This window comes from Rhinolophus hipposideros (genome assembly GCF_964194185.1).
Source record: "Rhinolophus hipposideros genome assembly, chromosome: 25".
Taxonomy (NCBI): domain Eukaryota; kingdom Metazoa; phylum Chordata; class Mammalia; order Chiroptera; family Rhinolophidae; genus Rhinolophus; species Rhinolophus hipposideros.
Genome location: NC_138071.1, coordinates 20,305,247 through 20,324,531, shown reverse-complemented (window position 1 = coordinate 20,324,531; position 19,285 = coordinate 20,305,247). Strand labels below are relative to the sequence as shown.

At 39.7% G+C, this 19,285-nt stretch overlaps 1 protein-coding gene across 1 annotated transcript in view; it reads left to right on the top strand.

The window, feature by feature from the left end:
- SVOPL (SVOP like) overlaps nt 1-19,285 on the top strand; it is a 54,270-nt gene that overhangs the window by 28,898 nt on the left and 6,087 nt on the right. Inside the window, exons 11-15 of the mRNA XM_081038285.1 lie at nt 3,729-3,802; nt 6,027-6,232; nt 6,881-6,992; nt 7,705-7,786; nt 9,773-9,862. Coding sequence (XP_080894411.1) covers nt 3,729-3,802; nt 6,027-6,232; nt 6,881-6,992; nt 7,705-7,786; nt 9,773-9,862 — 564 coding nt within the window. The remainder of the gene's footprint in view (nt 1-3,728; nt 3,803-6,026; nt 6,233-6,880; nt 6,993-7,704; nt 7,787-9,772; nt 9,863-19,285) is intronic.

The window sequence follows — 19,285 nt, the reverse complement described above, 5'->3', positions numbered from 1 at the left end:
ATATTGTTTATGTGTGCCTTCTTTTTTTCTTGGTCCCTCTTAGTAGAGGTTCGTTAATTTTATTAAACTTCGAGGAACAAGATTGTTTTTTGGTGTTCTCTTTTGTTTTTTTCTTTGGCTTTTTAGCTCTTCTATCTTCTGGCTTCTTGAGTTCAGTTTTAGCTCACTTATTTTCAGTCTTTGATTTTTAATAAACCATTCGGTTGCACTCAACAAGTTTTGTTAGAGTAATTTTATTTTTTTAAACTTTCATTTATTTAAGTGTGTTTTTCCAGGACCCATCAGCTTCAAGTCAAGTAGTTGTTTCAATCTAGTGGTGGAGGGCGCAGCTCACAGTGGCCCATGTGGGGATCGAACCGGCAACCTTGTTGTTAAGAGCACTGCACTCGAACCAACTGTGCTACGTGGCCACCCTTATTTTTATTTCTATATTTTAACTGTTATGAGTTTCTCTTTAATCAATGAGTTACCTGTTTATGATCTTTTGTATTCTCTGTCTCTAATTGCATTTTGGTCAGAGGATTATTTGGAATTATTTGGAATTTATTGAGACTTTTCTCTAAATAATGACTTTTTATTAATGTTCCATGCATGCTTAAAAAGGACGTGTGTTCTCATTGAGTACGTATTATTAGGGCCATGTAAATGTCTGATACTTGTCTAGATTTTGCCTGCTTGAGTTAACAGTTTTTCATTAAGGTGATGACTTTGTTCATATCTTCTTCTAGGCTTGATAGTTTACTCCACATTGTTTGAGGCTATCAGGTGGCATCCTAGTATATGATTGACTTATTCTGTGCGTGAATGATTCCTATTATTTGAAATATTTCTTTATCCCTATATTGCTTTGTGCCTTAGATTTTCTTTTCTCTCATAGTAACATACCGAAACTGGCTTTCGTTAGTACTTTCCTAGTATATCTTTGTTCCAGCCCTTTACATCTAACCTTTCTGTATTGCTTTGCTTAAATGTCTTGCTTATAAATATATAGCTGACGTTTATTTTTTTTCACTCAATCTGATATCCTGTCTTTCAATGAGTTTGATCCATTTATATCTACTGTGATTACTCATGTATTTGGATTTCTGCCATTTTATATTTCCTCTTAACCATGTCTTTCCTTTTCTGCTTTTTTTCGCCTTTCTCCTTCCATTAGATTGACTGTTTGCGCCACACTCCCCTTGCTTTTTTTATGATTTCCTTCTACTGGCTTGGAATTTATGCACTCTTTTGTTATAGAAGTAGCGCTTAAATATTGAAAATGTGCACCTACACAGCTAATGTTATGTGGTATCTTTATCTGAACAATACGAGGACCTTAAGAGATACTAATTCTGACCTAGTTTCATCATCCAAATCATTTTTGTCTGGTATTTTGGTTTCACTTTGTTCCTAAGATTTCCTAAATTAGACATGATTTCTTAAGCCAGTATCTATTTAGATTTAATGTTTTTACTACTGTCTTTTCTTTTTAAGTTGGTTTCTAACTTAATTTTTACAACCACATTCTTGTATCCCTCTCTTTTCAAATGGGTTAATTTGGTTTCATACTTACTATTTCAATGTTGGATCTATCTGGGTTTAATTGGATATAAGAAACACGGTACAGATCTAGCTTTCTCATATCCATATGGCTAACCAGTTGCACTCATGTATTTTTATTGAGTAATCCATCCCTTATATATTTGAGTCTATTCTTGAATATTCTATTCTGTTCTAATAAAACACTTGTAGATTCAAATTTATATGGGGATTTATTGAAAAGAAGGTATTTCATATTGTTGGGAAAAGTATACAGGTTAATTGTTGGTCCAATATGACATGTTTAATTACAGTATTTTGCAATGTATTCTTTATATCTAATAGTGTAGGTACCCCATCAAAGTTCTTTTTCAGAATTTTCCAAGTGCTTTTCTCAGTACTGTTTTTCTAGAACAACTTTGAAGTCATTTTATCAAGATCTCCTTATTCCTCCCCTCCCCTGCAAAAAAAAAAAAAAAAGAAAGAAAGAAAGAAACCAAAAAACCCAAAACAAACAAACCTCTGAGAGTTTCATTGGGTTAATATAAGAGAATTCCTACCTTCATAATATTAGTATTGCTATTCTGATCCAAGTATATTTCCCCATTTATTCAAGACTTTTTATATTCCTCAGCAGAATTTTATAGCAACTTATGTAATCCTTGCACATCTCTTGTAAAATCTATTCCTATCTATTTTGTTTTTAAACCCTATCGTAGTTCTATCTGGTTCATCCCCCTTTTAGTCTGTGCTGGGTGGCTCATTTATTTTTGCAGTTTTTGTCCTCTGAAATACTTTCATAGCTGCATAACCCTCTTACCAACAGTAAATGCCAATTTCTTGGTTGTTAAATGGCACCTATGTTAATAGAATTCCTCATGAACCTGTTGAGGAAAACATTTCTCTGGGGAACAGCAAAACACATCTTTAACAGAACTGGGCACCTGAGATTCAGACTAGCTATAGGGCTTGAACTCTGCCTAAGCGCTCGCCCCTGGCCTCTGCTCACATTCCAGTCTTCTGTCTTTATCTTTCCGTAAGATATTGACACTTGTAGTTGACAAGATAGCAAACCTCACATTTACCATGCTTGAAACAAAAATCCTCCTCCATCCAGTTCTTTCCCCCTTTCCTGTCTTTCCTTCCTTTTTTATGATTATGGTAAAATGCACATAACATAAAATTGACCTTTTTTTAAAAAGATTTTATTGGAGAAGGGGAACAGGACTTTATTGGGGAACAGTGTGTACTTCCAGGACTTTTTATTTTTCCAGGTCAAGTTGTTGTCCTTTCAATCTTAGTTGTGGAGGGCGCAGCTCAGTTCCAGGTCCAATTGCCGTTGCTAGTTGCAGGGGGCACTGCCCACCATCCCTTGCGGGACTCGAGGAATCGAACCAGCAACCTTGTGGTTGAGAGTCCACTGGCCCATGTGGGAATCGAACCAGCAGCCTTCAGAGTTAGGAGTATGGGGCGCCAACCGCCTGAGACACCGGGCCGGCCCAAATGGACCATTTTTTAAGTGTGCAATTCGGTGGCATTAAATACACTCAGAACTGCTTCTCCATCCAGTATAGACTGGTACAGACACTCTACACCAATTAGGCAATAACTCCTCACTCCTGCCCACCCCGAGCCCTGGGTAACTTCTTTCTGTCTCTATGAATTTGACTATGCCAGGTGTTTCATATAAGGGGAATCCTACGATACTGTTTCTGGCTCATTTCGCGTCACATCCCCTGCCAGGCCTTACTTACCGCTCTTCTCTCTCTATGGCGTCCTCTTTGACTCACTTCAGTCCCTCCTTGCCACCATGGCCAACCAGCTGCTACCGTGTTTCCCCGAAAATAAGACCTCGCCGAACCATCAGCTCTAATGCGTTTTTTGGAGCAAAAATTAATATAAGCCCAGGTCTTATTTTAATGTAAGAACAGATCTTATAGAATGTAATGTAATATATGATATAATACCAGGTCTTATATTAATTTTTGCCAGTGGTAATAAAAAGCATGAAAAGACTGAGTAGCTGAGATGAATGTATTTAAAATCATTATCTCTGGGTTGGGTGAGATGTACTCATGGGGGCTGAGTGGTTATCTCACCCACCACATTCCCATGTTCTCGTTTTCTATGCTCTAAAATATTAGACACACCTTTGCTTGTCCTTAACCCACTAAATCTACTCTGTCTCCCCCTTTTCACCACCCTAGAAAAAAAGAGGAAGATTTGCAGACCTGTTGGATGCCAAATATTTAAGGACCACGTTACAGATCTGGGTCATATGGTAAGAATGTAGTTATTTCAAAGTGAGTTTTAGAGAAAGCTTATTGAAGTCAATCCACTCTGAATGCTATGGGGAGAAAAACATAAGACTCTAGCAATGCTTTATCTTTCTGGTAACACCACCAACCAAAGAAATATATAAGGTAATTTTTAAAAGAAAAAAAATCCTGTAGATTGTCTACAACCAGTTTTTTATTTTTCACCTGAGCACATGAGCTCACGTTTTAACCTTTTGCAGCCTGGTTCACCATTACAAATCTACCCGAAGAGCTAAAATTAAAAAAAGACTGACTGTACCAAGTGTTGGGAAGGATGCAAAGTAACTGGAACTTTCATACACTGCTGATTGCAGTTCATGTTAGTACAACCACTTTAGAAAACTGTTTGGAGATACCGATTGAAAATATGCATATCCTATGGATGACTCAGCAATTCCACTCCTCGGTTTATACCCAACAGAAATGCATACACGTCCACCAAGAGACATTTACATGAATGTCCATAGCATTAGTTTATTTGTACAGCCCCAAACTAGAAACAACCCACACATCCATCAACAGTGTAATAGGTAAATTGAGTTATATTCATACATGTGATTGCATTTATATAAAGATAGAAAACAGGCAAAACGAACCCACAGTGTTGGATTCAGGAAAAGGTTACCTACCTGCCTTTTTCAGGTATAATTCCTATTAATAGGTCAGTCTGTTTCCTCCTTTTGAGACTTTGTGATTTTGAAAATACTCTTAATATTTGGAAATTAAACAAGTTAAAGTTACTTTGATAACAAGGGTAGGTATTGTGATTGTTTTTTAGTATTTCAATACAAAAATTCCCAAATGTGCATGAAAGCGAAGAGGATACCATGATGGATTCTGATTCACTTGTCACCCAAATCTGATAATCATGGCTGTTCACCCATTTTTGCTTCAGCTACGTTTTTCCTGGGCTGAAGTAGTTTCAAGCAAGCCCCAGGCTTCATGACATTTCATCCCCAGATACTTCATTAGCTGTCTCAACTACTTGAGGACATTTTCTTAGATGACTCCAATCGTATAATCACACTGACAGGATAACAATCATCCCGTTACTATCATCCATTATCCAGAGCATATGATTTCCCCTGATTGTCCCCATATGTCTTTTACAGCTGGCTTTTACAACCATTTCTGCAAGACGGAGGGAACAACGGGGATTTCTGGGAGGCAGATATTATTCTTTTTCTTGACATTGATTTATGAACTTTTCTGTATGTTATTTTTATATCTCAACAAGGATAGCGATGAAAGAGTAGGAAGAAAATACAAAGCAAAAGCAAAAACCTTCCATAGCTCCTCATGGCCTGCGAAAGACTTTTTGTGATAGGCAGACTTCTAAAGATGACCCCCAATTCTAGGGGATTCAATCACACACTACTTTGGATGCTGAAGTGAAGGGACCGTGTAGATGTAATTGAAATTACAGGTTGTAAAGTAGGGAGATTATCCTGGATTTGGCAGGGGCCCCTCGAGTCCTTAAAAGTAGAGAAATTTCTCCCCCTGGAATCAGAGCTGCAGTACAAGAGAAGACAAGAAACAAGGCAGCAGGAGAGAACAGAGATGCAAAGCAAGAGGACTCAACCCCCTTGCTGCTGGCTGGCTTTGAAGACAAGGAATGAAGGAAGCCTGTAGAAGCTGAGAACAACTGGTCAACAGCCAGCGAGGAAACAGGAGTTGTACAGCCCCCCCCCCCCGAGCTGAATTCTGCCAGCCATCTGGGCGAGCTTGCAAAATGGATTCTTTCCCCCTCCCTCAAAGGCCTGCCGACCTGTCTGCAGTTTGATTTCTGCCTCTTAGATGCGGAGCAGAGAGGTCAGCCACACCCACACAACTTCTGACTTCCAGAACTGTGAGATACTAAATGTGCGTTGTTTTAAGCCACTAAATTTGTGCTAAGTTGTTATAGCAGCGACAAAAAAACGAGTCCCAACTTCAAACGCCTTCACCAGGCTTGTGGGGCCCTGTACCACCTGGCCCCATGCTACTCTGGCAAATTGGTTCTCACCGTGCTGCCCTGTCTCCCCTGCTACATGCGTGAGCCTATCTTTCTTCTCCTTTCCCTGCTTCCCTCACTCTGAGTTTTCCGCCTGGACCACTCTCCCCACTTCTCCCCCCACTCATGGTGCCGCCCCCCTCCTTCAGGCCTGCCGGCAGCTTTTCCTCACGTCCACCTTTTCTCACTTCCAGGCTGGGCATCTCTTTCGCCTACTATGGGGTCATCCTGGCCAGCGCTGAGATGCTGGAGCGGGACCTGGTCTGTGGTTCTCGGTCTGAGTCTGAAGTGGTGGTGACTGTGGGGGTCTCAGAGGAGAGCCAGAGCCCCTGTCACTGCCACATGTTTGCCCCCTCCGACTACCAGACCATGATCATCAGCACCATTGGGGAAATTGCTTGTAAGTGTTTCTCTGTGCATTGGGTGGAGGGCATGCTTCTCAGAGCTTTAGAGGAGAGAAACGAGACCCTGTCATAGACTGGGAATAACTTCTCAGATCATGCTGACATGTCTCCTGTATGGATGGGTGTGGGGAAGAAAGCCTGGAGAAGGAGAGCTCTGCATCACTGAATTATATCAATGCTAAGATGCATTTTCCTTTCTTCACATTTGAACATCTCTGAAATTGGGATGTCTTGCAATGGCTTGTGAGATTGAAATTTGCAGTACTGTCTCTGTTTCAGTAGACCTAAAATAATGGTACTTAAAATTCAATGGCACCTTGAATTTGATGAAAAACAGTATAAAACATTTGAAGTACAGATGTAGCAAGTTGGCAATTTACAATAGGCCTACAGGACATAATAAGCATCCTGGGCATAAAATGTCCTTTACATACAACCAGTGCTCGTTGTACTTTTCCCACGTGGGGTCCAAGAATGTCATAGCAGTCATGAAGCTGATGACAATGTGACTAGGTCTTGCCAGGAATACCCACGAGGTCTGGATGAAATTACTTCTACAATGAGTAGGAGGAATCCATGCCAGTGTTGGTAAGTGCCAGTTGCCTTCAAGGTTCCAGGAATTGTCTTTGTCATTTGCTTTCTAGTGAATCCTTTCAATATCCTGGGCATTAATTTCCTGGGCAGACGGCTGAGCCTTTCTATCACCATGGGATGTACAGCTGTCTTCTTCCTTCTCCTCAATATTTGCACTTCAAGGTATTTTTCTCTCTGGTTGCTTCAAAATAATCTAGTTTTGTGCAGTCATTTTAAGATGGCGTCTCCTAACCCATAGTGTTCAGAGGGAGTTGGGGGCAAGTGCCTTTCACCAGGAGAGCTGAGAATGGGGTGCTTGTTTGTCTAGAGTGATCTTGAGTGGTAACTACCCCTCCCATTCCCATTCCCACTGGCCTTGCCCCTCTCCAGTTATCACAGGATATGGATGCCGGTGTGGGTGTACTCACTTCACCCACCAAAATATTTAGCATCTTTGTACAAAGCTTCCTGGAGAAAGGGGACTCTAGTTGTTGATCCAAATTATCCTGACCATTGTCAAGATAATTTAGTGATACACCCCATACCTGTGGTGTGAACATTCATTTCACTGTTAATTTGCAATCCTGGAGTGACCTCAATGGTAATATTCGTATTTATCACTTATTCTGCAAACTGCATCACTTTTGGGGGGGGTGGCAGAAGGTGTGCTAATCTGGGGGGCCAGGCCGGAATGGCACAGGTTGGGGAGTAGGACTAAAGGCTTGAGTCAGGCATTTGCTTTAGGACCCCTCACTCAGGCCACTCACTGAGCAGCAGCAGCTCCTGGAACCTGGAAATCTGTGGGTGTGTGTGAACATTTCTAAGGCACGTTGGCCGTGGCCATGGGAGGCTGTCTGTGCTGCCTCTGGTAACTTCTCTCGCTTCCTGTTCCTAGTGCTGGCCTCATTGGCTTCCTCTTCATGCTGAGGGCTTTGGTGGCAGCCAATTTCAACACCATCTACATTTACACTGCTGAGGTGAGTTCGGGGGAAGGGGCTGGTTACCATGCGAAGGGCATGCAAGGTGAGCTGCTTAGAGGGGGTGTCCGTCCACAGATCATGCGTCCCTGGCTTCTTGTTGACTTCTGACGATTTTCTATAAACATCCCATTAAAATGACGCCAGAAAGTTTATTGGATATGGAGTTTCCCCTGCCTCATTGAACTGAATGAAAGTCAGTGTCTGAGAAGAGAGGGCCTTCTCCCTTTCTCCCTAAACAGTATGTGTGTAAAAAAAAAAAAAAATCTTGTTGCCCTAGCACCATGCTTCCAGAAGTAGCTCGGGGAGTTATATATTGCTGTCAAGATGTAAAACTCCCCATTTCTCTATCCTTTTGAAGTTACAATGTATGTTTCACCTTTATTCTTTTGAAAGAGTACACCCCCTTCATTATTTGCTGTGTAGCTTAAATTCAAACATAATAGTAATGTATTCTTTCTTTACTGAATTGACATCTATTATATGCAAAGCACTATCTGCAGTAGTTAAATGATCTTCTCACAAACCCTCACATTCAAGCGTTAATATTCCTAGAGATAAATAATATTTGAATGGGAAATTTAGTATTTTCCCTGCTTTTACCATTCATTGAGCTGAATGGGAAATTTAGTATTTTCACTGTTTTTACCATTCATTGAGCTAGAAAAAAACAGTGCTATAGGGACTGATAAAGCTGCATTTATTTCCATTTCAGGAAATGCAGAAGCCGTTCAGATTACAGATGTGGCACGTCTCCCCCACATACAGATAAAAATAGGACATTATGACATACTCAACGTATACATAATACTTGATTTAATTCCATTAACATCTCCTAAAATTATTCTGTGAATTTATGAACCTAAACACCAGTGTGCTTCTAAAGTTATATTTGGAATATTCAACTTTACATTTTGGAATGTGTTCATTTAAGAGTCATTTCCAAGTATTTACTTTTTTTCTGATCCTTCTTGTTAAAGAAAAACCCCAAAGCTGTGTATCCGAAGATGATCGTCTATTATTCCATCTCCCCACTTATCAAAATATAAACAAAAGATTGTGTTGCTATTATATAAAGAACATCACCCTGTATGTGAATCCATTGTTTTTAGGTATAGTCAGAAGCCTCATTTTCTAGAAAAAGAAAGCAAGCTTCCCATAAAGGCACTCTACCCCAGAACTTCTCTTAGAAACACAGGATTGTCCCTGAGGCAGGAAGTCATCTTGCGTTTGCATTTCACAGATGGTGGCTAATTAGATGTGGCCAAGGAAAGGGGATCCATGCTTTGCATTAGTGAAATGGTACAAACGGTTTTATTGGTATTGTGTAGCACCAAGAAAAAATTGTCCAGAGTTTTGAAAAACCACTCTTTCATATCAAGTATTCTCCCTACCATCTTATTAAATGATATTTGCTTACTTATTTACCTCTGCCAGTTCCTGTAAGAATTCTGAATTAATTAAGTACGGATTATTAGGGTTTACTATGAACACAAGAAAGTTGCAGCAAGAAAGTAGATAATGCCACCAGATTCCACATTGAGGTGGTGCATGGTGGAGCATGTGCCCGGCACTCTGGTTAATTCTTCTCACTGCAGCTGGCTTAAAGGTTTCGTTGACTCATTATTTGGAGAGTAGTTTCTTTCCTTTCAGCGGAATCACCTTTATACATTTATAGCTCTAAAGCAGAATTCTGTCTGATTCCGGAGCTAACCTTTCTAAAAGTATATTTGGAATTTTCAGTTAAACACATAAGTTTGAATGTGCTCACTTAAAGGATAATTTCTACTATTTTGGGGGGAATAGTTCTTGTTTAAAAATTCAACGTGGTGTGCCTGAGAAAATGAACATCTTCTATATTCTACATACATAACCTATATAGAATACTTGGTACTTAATATTTTTATCTACCAAAGCCTGACCTGGGTGGGGAAGGGCAGAGGAGAGATACCTGAATTAACTGTTGCTCTATGCTCCTCTCTCCAGGTCTACCCCACGACGATGCGTGCTTTGGGGTTGGGAACCAGTGGCTCCTTGTGTCGCATTGGTGCAATGGTGGCGCCATTTATATCCCAGGTACAACCCATGGGTCTCTGCAGGGAGGATGGGTCTAAGGGAGGTGGGAAAGAGGAAACCTGGGTCCCTTCATGTTTAGGGGGTAACCAGAGATTTGTTTACTTAATGAGTTTTCTTGAGGGGCAATTTTCCCATTGTTTGGCGAATTTGGGAAAAAGGCTAAATTAATGCTTCCAGGCTTCCATTCAATTCAATAGCAGGTAGTGCAATGCAAGCAGGGTTTGGATTTTTGGGGGCGTTGTTGGGGGAGGATGCAAAAGAAATGGATAACACAAGGAGCTTGAGCAGCTGAATGCCAACGGGCTCTAACTTTGACCCTTGACCTTGTCAAGGGATGCAATTAAAAAACTCTGCACAGAAATGAAGGGAGGTTGAGCCCAGGTACAGGGAAGTGGCCTTGGGCAGGGTCCAGGGCTTGGGCAAATCAGATGCAGGCTTGGATAAAATCTACTGGTGACCTGGACCTGTGATGGAGGCCTCCTGAGACTTCTAAGGTATGAGAAGTTGACAACTTGTAAAGGGAAATAGCACTTCAAGTAAAATGATAGCTGGTACAGGGCCCAGAGGTGGGACAGAGATTCGTGTGTTCCAGGAATAGGAAATTGCTGTGGTGAGCAAAATGGAAAGAAATATAGGGGAGAATGTCTCTCACTGGCATATTGAAGACTCTGCATTATTTCTTAGGAGTAGCGGGGAATAGGCAGGTGAGTGACATGACCGTTTAGCGTTTTTTAAATAAAAGCATTGTAGTCGCTATGTAGTGAATTGTTGAGGGGGGATAGGAACAAGGGTGACACAAGCTCATAATAAGACTAATTTCTAATTTCACATGGTCTTGTACTACTACTCACATGAAATGGGAGATTGCAGAATTCTGGAAAACCCTTTCTCTTATCGTAGAAAGATACAGGAAAAGACTACATAAAATTTTTAAATTTCTGCACAGAAAAAAAGAAATCTACCCTATATGAAGGATGAAACCCCTCATTGAATTGTCACAACTGAACAATGATTTTGTTGTCCTATCAAAATACGTGATCCCCTGCAAACCTGGAAACCCAATGGATTGATGCGTAAGACTATATACACAGAGCTTCACAAGTTCCCGGGAATGAAAAATCTACCCATTTCGTATTTTCATAAGTGATTTCTAATAAGCAGTAAACTTATTGAGAAACTGCATTGTCAAAGATGAACAATTCTGGACACAAGTTAAAGTGGTAAGGGCAGATTTTGATCAGTAATAACTATTACAATAGGGAAAAGGGTCCAGTGTGAACTGAACTCAACTTTGAATTGTGTACTCTTAGAGGTTTTCAAAGGAGAATGAGGGAGGAGGATAAGCAGCGTCTCTGTCAAGTCAGGGAAGTGAAAAATTGCGAAAAGCGGGAACGGGAGTTGGCTCCATGTGAAAACCCACACGGGGCCCCATTTTCACGCGTTGAATGGAACAAACAGTAAATTCTTTTGGCAGCCTTGAGTCATCTCAGGTAGGCACTTGAAGGGGATAGGGTCACCCTACAATGGCTGTGGCCTGGAGCTATCAGAAACTATGTCAGTGTTTGTTCAAGTCTTTATAGACCAAGGGTGAGGAGGCCTAGGCGAGAAGAAGCTTAGAGGAGCCTGACTAGAGTTTCGTCAGGGAGAGAGTCTTGTCAATGTCAAGTGGTTCATAAATATGTTTGTGTTTCTTGTATTTTCAGTGATTAAAGAGATTGCCAAAGGCAATTTTCACAGCACATGATTTTTGTTTCTAGGTTGAAAATGTAAAAAATTAAAACTAAAATTAAAATTTCACTAATTTACTAGATAACAAATATTTTAATGAAGCTCTTTCAATATATCTAAGTATGTGTATATATAAATATGCATATACATTTACCCAAATATGATCATAGTTCATATACTTTTTTTAAGTGAGATACAATTGACATAGTACATTATATTAGTTTCAAGTGTACAACGTAATGATTCGATACAGGATAGATTATGAAATGATCACCACAATAAGTCTACTTAACATCCATCATTACTCATAAGTTTTTCTTCTCTTGTGATGAAAAATTTTAAGATTTACTTTCTTAGCAACTTTTAAATATACAATATAGAATTATTAACTATAGTTACCAAGCTGTACGAGTATGTTATATCCCTAGGACTTATTTTATAACTGAAAGTTTGTACCTTTTGACTTCCTTCATCCATTTTGCATGAACCCCCACAAACTACACGCTCCCTACCCCCACAAACCCCCCCCCCACACACACACCTCTTGCAGCCACCAATCTTCCCTCTGTGTCTATGAGTTTGGAATTTTTTTGTTTGTAGATTCCACATAAGTAAGATCATATCGTATTTGTCTTTGATTTGTATCTCCCTGGCTTGTTTCTCTTAGCTTAATGCCCTCAAGGTCCACCCATACTATTGCAAGTACCAGGATTTCCTTCTTTTTTATGGCTGAATAATATTCCATTGCATGTGTATACCACATTTAATTTATCCATTCATCCATCGATGGACACTTACGTTGCTTCCGTGTCTTGGCTACTGTAAATAATGCTGCAATGAACATGGGAGTGCAGATACCTCTTCGAGTTAGTTTTTGGTTCTTTCAGATAAATACCCAGAAGTGGAACTGCTGGTGCACATGATAGCTCTTTTTAATTGTTTGAGGAATCTTCATACTGTTTTCCATAGTAGCGGCCCCAATTTACGTTCCCACCAACAGTGAACAAGGGTTCCCTTTTTTCCACATCCTTGCCAACACTTGTCTCGTCTCTTTGATAACAGCCATCCTGACAGTGTGAGGTGATATCTCACTGTGGTTTTGATTTGCGTTTCCCTGATTAGTGATGTTGAGCACATTTTCATGTGTCTGTTGATCATCTAAATGTCTTTTTTGGAAAAATGTCTATTCAGATCCTCTGCCCATTTTTAAATTGTTAAGTTGTATGAGTTCTTTATATATTTTGGATATTAGCCCCTTATCAGATATGATTTCCAAATCGGTTCTCCCATTCTGTGGGCTACCTTTTCATTTTGTTGGTTTTCTTCGCTGTGCAGAAGCACAGCCTATGTTTTCTTTTGGGAGTTTTATGGTTTTGGGGCTTATGTTGAAATCTTTAATCCATTTGAGTTATTTGTGCATGGTTTAAGATAGTGGTCCAGTTTCATTCTTTTGCACGTGTCCATTCAGCTATTTTGTCTTTTGACTGAAGAAATTTAGTTATTTTACATTTAAAGTAATTATTGATATATGTAGGTACTTACTGCCATTTTGTTCATTGCTTTCTGGCTTTTTTTGTTTTCTTCTCCTCTTGCTCTCCCTTTGTGATTTGATGATTTTCTGTAGTGGAATGCTTAGATTCACTTCTCTTTATCTTTTGTGTCTCTAATACAGGTTTTTACTTTGTGGTTACCATGAGGCTCACATAAAATATCTTACAGATATATCAGTCTATTTTTAAGTTGGTAACAACTTAAGTTCAAACTCATTATAAAGCCCTACATTTTTTACTCCCTATGTTTTATATTTTTTGATGTCACAATTTATCTTGTGACAGCTTTTTACCTTGTGTATCCATTAACAAACTGTTGCAGTTATATTTACTGTTTTTGGTGTGGTGCAGAGGGGGAACGCAAAGAAGGCATCTGCCAGCCTCCGTGGTCTCTGGAGAGGATTGTAGTCAGCCTACATGTGCGTTTAAATAGTAGCCTGTACCCTGGCCACAGCTATGAAGATAAGCTAATAGGCCTCTTCCACAGAAAGACTGAGGGTGCATTTCAGTCTGCTTTCTTTGCTGTGCCCTGGCGGGGGTGGGGGGCAGGCAGCAAGGTAAGAATTGTTTTTTGTTTGTTACAGTCCAAGGGGACCCGTGAACGTAAGGCCTCCTGGCCACCAGAACCAGGTGATCAAGGCATGTCCCTTGCATGGCAGCCACAAAAACTAGGGCACCTCACGTGTATGCACAAGCCCCTTTCCAGAAGACAACTGACTTGGAGTGAGTCAGAGGAGAGTGCAAAGATGGCACCCACCGGCCTCTCTCTTTGGGGAGTACTAGATGGGCACCTAGATGGGTGTTAAATACGTGTCCCTCAGGGTGATGCTCTAAGATAAGCCAGTAAGCCTTGCTTACAGAAATACTGGGTGTTTCAATGGGCTGCATGTGTGCTGGGCCCTGGGGGTGGGGTGGGGTAGGGAGCCAGATGAGTCCACAAAAGTCCCTTCAGAACTGCTTCAGTTTGCTGGCCTCCTGCGTCTATACATACAAACACTGTTGGCTTTCAAAGCTAGTTTTGGGGCTTGTCGCTCAGTGCAGGTCTTGAAAATTGGGGTGCCAGTTGTGGGGTTCAAACCCTTAGCTCCTCAGGAAGAAGCTCGGAGATGTGAATTCCCTCCTAATTGTGGGCACCAGGAATGGAGTTTATGACAAGATTGTGTGTCATTCAGGCTCTCCTACACAGTGTGGTGTGGGTTTTTTCTCTTTTGCCGGATGTATAGTAGTTGTTCTAGTTTGGGGGTTTCTTTCAGAGGAAGTTATTATGTACGTAGCTGTAGATTCAGTGTGTGCGGGAGTAGGTGAGCCCAGCATTCACCTGTGTTGCCATCTTGATCCAGAACCTTCATATACTTTGCCTTTTGCACACAAAAACATGTTGCCGACTTTTTTTTCATGTCAATATAAAAAACAAGGCCCTTTCATGCTGAAAAATGTCATTGTACGTACAAATATACCCCAAAAGTTATTTTTTGATTACTTTATCAGTCCTGTCTTGTTCAACGTCTAGACTATTTCAGGCATTTTTCTATTATAAACAACAGTAATCAGTATCCATGTGCTTCCATTTTTATCGAGCTCTGCAGTTATCTCCTTAGGATACATTCCTAGAAATTGGATTGGTGGGTGAAGGGGTCTGCTCATTTTCCATTTTGCTATATTGTGCTAGAATTCCCTTTGGGAAGCTTGTGCCAATGCATCAGAGCCCTGCTGCCTCACACAATTGCCTCCTGGTTTTGTTGTCTTTTTCATGTTGGTCAAAGTCACTGTCTATAAATAATAGCTCTTGTTATTATAATTAGTGTTGCTTTGATTAGAAATCAAACTGAATATTCTTGTCATATTTTAATGGGGTATTTTATCTTGTTTAGTTTGGCCATGCAGGTCCTTGCCGGTTTTTCAGTTTAGTCCTTCAAACACTGATCTGTGACAGTCCTTCACATATACGCTCAGAAAGGATTTTAGCTATTTTTCTGACATGTTGTAAATACCTACCACTCCCCCATTTTCAATTTGTCTTTCATTCTTATGTTTTCCTTTCTCTGTATAGACACTTTAAGTTCATAGACACTTATATTTATATCATGATTTTTCTTTACAATTTCTGGATTCTATGGTTAGGATTAAAATATGCATCTGTCTTTTCTTCCAGAGGCCTTCTCTTTTGGGGAAGAGGGTGTGTCAAGTTCTTATTGAAGTATCACATACATACGTGTCAAATCCTAAGTGTACAACGTAATCAATTTTCATGAAGTGAATGCGTGCCGGATTCTGACCCAGAAATCCCTGACATGCCATCAAGGTACTGGAGTGTGAGGTTTCGTGCAGGCAACAGCATTATGACTTCCTAAATGGAAGGCCAGTTGTCCCTACACAATTTATTGAATAACCTAGACTTTACTCATGGATGCAAAATGTCTGCTTATATTCCCACAATTATTTGGTCCAAATCTAGCCTACTTGAAGTCCGTTGATCTGTCTGGTTTCATCACTACCATATTCTTTTCATTAGTTGAATGAAATATACAGCACAATTTTAACACTGGCGGTTACAGCCCTACCTCATTGCTCTTTCCAAGATGTGTTTGAGTCGTTTAGTTACATTCTGCCTCCCTCGTCTACCCAAATCCTATTAAGATTTTAATTGTTAATTTGTTAAATGTATTGTTTAATGTAGGATAAATTGGCTTTTTTTAGTGTTGTCTTCCTAAATAGCAAGGTTTGTCTTTCCATTTGTTCAGTGTTCCTTTTAGGTCCCTTGCTGGGATTGTATTGTTTTCAAATAGACCCAGCACGGTCTTAAGTTTATTCTTAGGCACTTTATGGCTTTTCATTGTTATTGCCAATACTTTTTCATTATAACTTCTAGTCTAACATTCTAACTAGTTATTTGTCTTTAGAAAGACTATTGAGTTTTTGTCTATTGATTTTCAAGCAGCCAGCTTACTGAACTCATTCCAGATGGTTCTTTCATTTGAGTCTCTTGAGTTTTTTTCAGGTTTATAATTGCATCTGTCCTGTGATTTCATTTTATTTCTCCATGTTGAAACCTTCCAGTTAGCATTTTAATGTACTTAAGATTTCATAGCTTACAAAATGTAAACTCCACCCCATTGACTAGCTCTTACCTCCTCTTTCCAGCCAAATTCCTCAAAATGGTTCCTTCTCTGCACTGTCATTTCCTTTCCCCTCACTCGCTCCTTCACCCTCCCAACCTGGCTGCAGCCATCCCTTCTCTACCAAAATGAGTCTTGATGACATCTCTGGTGACTTCCACAGCTCTAAATCCAAATGTTTAGAGCTGTCCCTAAGGACCGATGGCCACACCCTTGTTCTCAGTCCCCTTCCCAGGGCATCCATCACCTTGCACTTTTGTAGTTTTCTTCCTACATCTTTGGCTGTTTCTCCTCAATCTGTGTTATATCGTCCTCTACTTTATTGTTGAGGTTTGTTATTGCTCAATATTAGACCCTCATGTTTTCATATTTTATGCTCGTTAGGTGGTTCCATCTACTTTTATGATTTCAATTACCAGCTATATACTTATGACTCACAAATTTATTTCTCTAGAGTAGGCCTTTCTTCTGAGCTCCAGATTCATACATCTAATTGCCTCTTCCACATTTCCACTGGAATGTCTCAAAATCATTTTAAGTCAGCATGTCCAAAATTAAATTCATGACATTTCTCCCCAAACCCACTCCTCTTCCCGTTTCCATCAGTGACTGGCATCACCACCCAACCTGGAGTTGTTTCTCTATTCCCTTCTTTCGTCGTCGTATTCAGTCCTAATAGATGTTCAGTCGTACCTCGTTTTCCACCACTATAGGACCACTCGGTTGCAAACTGTCACCTTTCACTGGTCTCCTCTTATTCTCATTCAACTCATTTTCCTCACAACATCCATGCAGATCTTATATTATTCTTGGGCTTATAACCCTTTAACATCGTGTCCTTTCCCTTCCTCATAGATAAAGGCCCAAATCTTCAGCGTGATTTCCGGCACCCCCATCTCATACTTTTTTTTTTAATTTAAATTTATTTATTGGGGTGACAATTGTTAATGAAATTACATAATTTCAGGTGTATAATTCTGTATTACATCAACTATAAATCCCATTGTGTATTCACCACCCAGAGTCAGTTCTCCGTCCATCACCATATATTTGCCCATCTCATACTCTTACCTGCTGTTTACTTAGCTAAACAATCTGGTTCTTGTAGTTTATTAAAAACAGCAGTTATTTTCTCTGGAGGTTTCCTCACTTGCTGGGACTGGAAACCCTCTCCCCCTTCCTATGTCGCCACCTATACCGAGTGGTGATTTGTTCCCTGCTTAGGAAAGCCCTCCCTGTTGCCCTAAACTAAGTTTGGTCCGTCCACTCCTCGCACTGTGAGCTCTTACAGCACATTGAGATTTTCCTCCATATTGCTTATCAGATTGTAATTGCCTATTTGACAGGCTATTTAAAATCTCTCTTCCAATAGACTTTAGGGCCCATGAGGACAGGGATTCGTGCATATTTCGCTAATTTTTTATTCCTAGCTCCTTCTCCAGTGTCTGGCATACAGTAGGTACTCATAACATTTTGGGAATGGTGTTTCTCAGTCTATTTTTTTGCATATCAGGAACAGATTTTTCATATTAATTTTGTATCCAACTGTTACTATAATATGGATCAGTTTGGGTCCTCAGAAAAGCACATGGCAACATGGAATGACACATGCAAGAGGTTTATTGGCAAATATCTGGAAGGGTGAAAGGGAGAAGGAGCGAGAGTGGGTAAAGAGAGCCTTTAGACCACGATGCCGTGTGACACGGTGAGACCGTCACTCAACCAGTGTTTTCCTCTTTCGGCGAACCACCGCGTTTTTTTGTGTGCTAGTATTTATAAATCTTGAATCAATACTCATACATGAGATGGGGGTTGGTTTGTGTGTGTGTTTTATCTTTGTTAGGTTCTGAAATCATTGTCATCTGGTTTCATTAAAAAGAAATAAGCTTTTCTTCTTACCCTGGACTCTGTTCCTTAGTGATTTGAAAGAACAGATCTATGAAAGTGAATCCTGGCACTTTTGATGATGTACTTTAGTCACCGTTTTCTAGTTATTTGTTTCTGTTTTATATCTTTGAGTGAAGGTTAGGAAACATTTTTATTGATTAATTCAAATGTATTAAAGAATTGTGGGTAGTATTCTCTATGGTTCTTTTTCATTTCCTCTGTTATTAGTAATTATTTCCTCTTCCACATTCTTAATTCCATGTATTTCTCTAATTTTCACTTTAATTCATAACTAGCCTTACTTTTCCAAAATAAAATAGCTTATATAGCTCTTGGATAAATTTATCAAGTCCGCTTGTTTCTGTTTTCAATTATTCATTTAGGCTTTTGTTTTTGTAAATTATTTTACACTGGTTTCTTAGGTTTATTAGCTTTCTTCTTTTTTACTTCTTGAGTCAGAAGAGTAATTTTATTTTTATTAGCAAGTTTTATAAAAATCATTTTTGATTCTTTTCTGAATATAAATAGGCTTGTTGTAAATATTCACACACAGAAATGTGTAACCAAGAAAGGAAAAATTCCCTGTAATTTGACATCAGAGATAGCCACTGTTATCTCTTCTTAATAGTTTGGGGTATTCTTCCAAATGCTTTTCAATGCATTTATTATTTCTCTTGAGGTGTCTACGTAACATTTGTATATGTGTACAGATGTGTGTATATATAAATGTATTTATTATACATAGGTGTACGTATATATGTAGATGTATTTACATCCATGAATATTTGCTTATCTATATCTATGTATGTACCTATATGTTACGGTCACCTGCAGAGACAGATGAACTCCCACCCCCAAGTTTTGAGTTGGATGTCACAATTGGTGACACATACCCACATCAAGAGGGTATGAAGTTTTCTTAATTACATAGTTTAGGTCTGTGGGAGAGCAGGTCAGGCCTCTCACAGATCTAAAATGGCCTAAGAGAGCCAGGACAAGAGACTGACTGCAGTTTTTATTGTGGTTGGGGTGAGGGTTCCCATGTTAAGGCAGGGGCTTGTGTCATTTCAGACTCTTGTTGGCACCAAAGGAAGCACACAGGCTTTCTTACCACTTTGTCCAGCAGTTGGGAACAGGGGAAG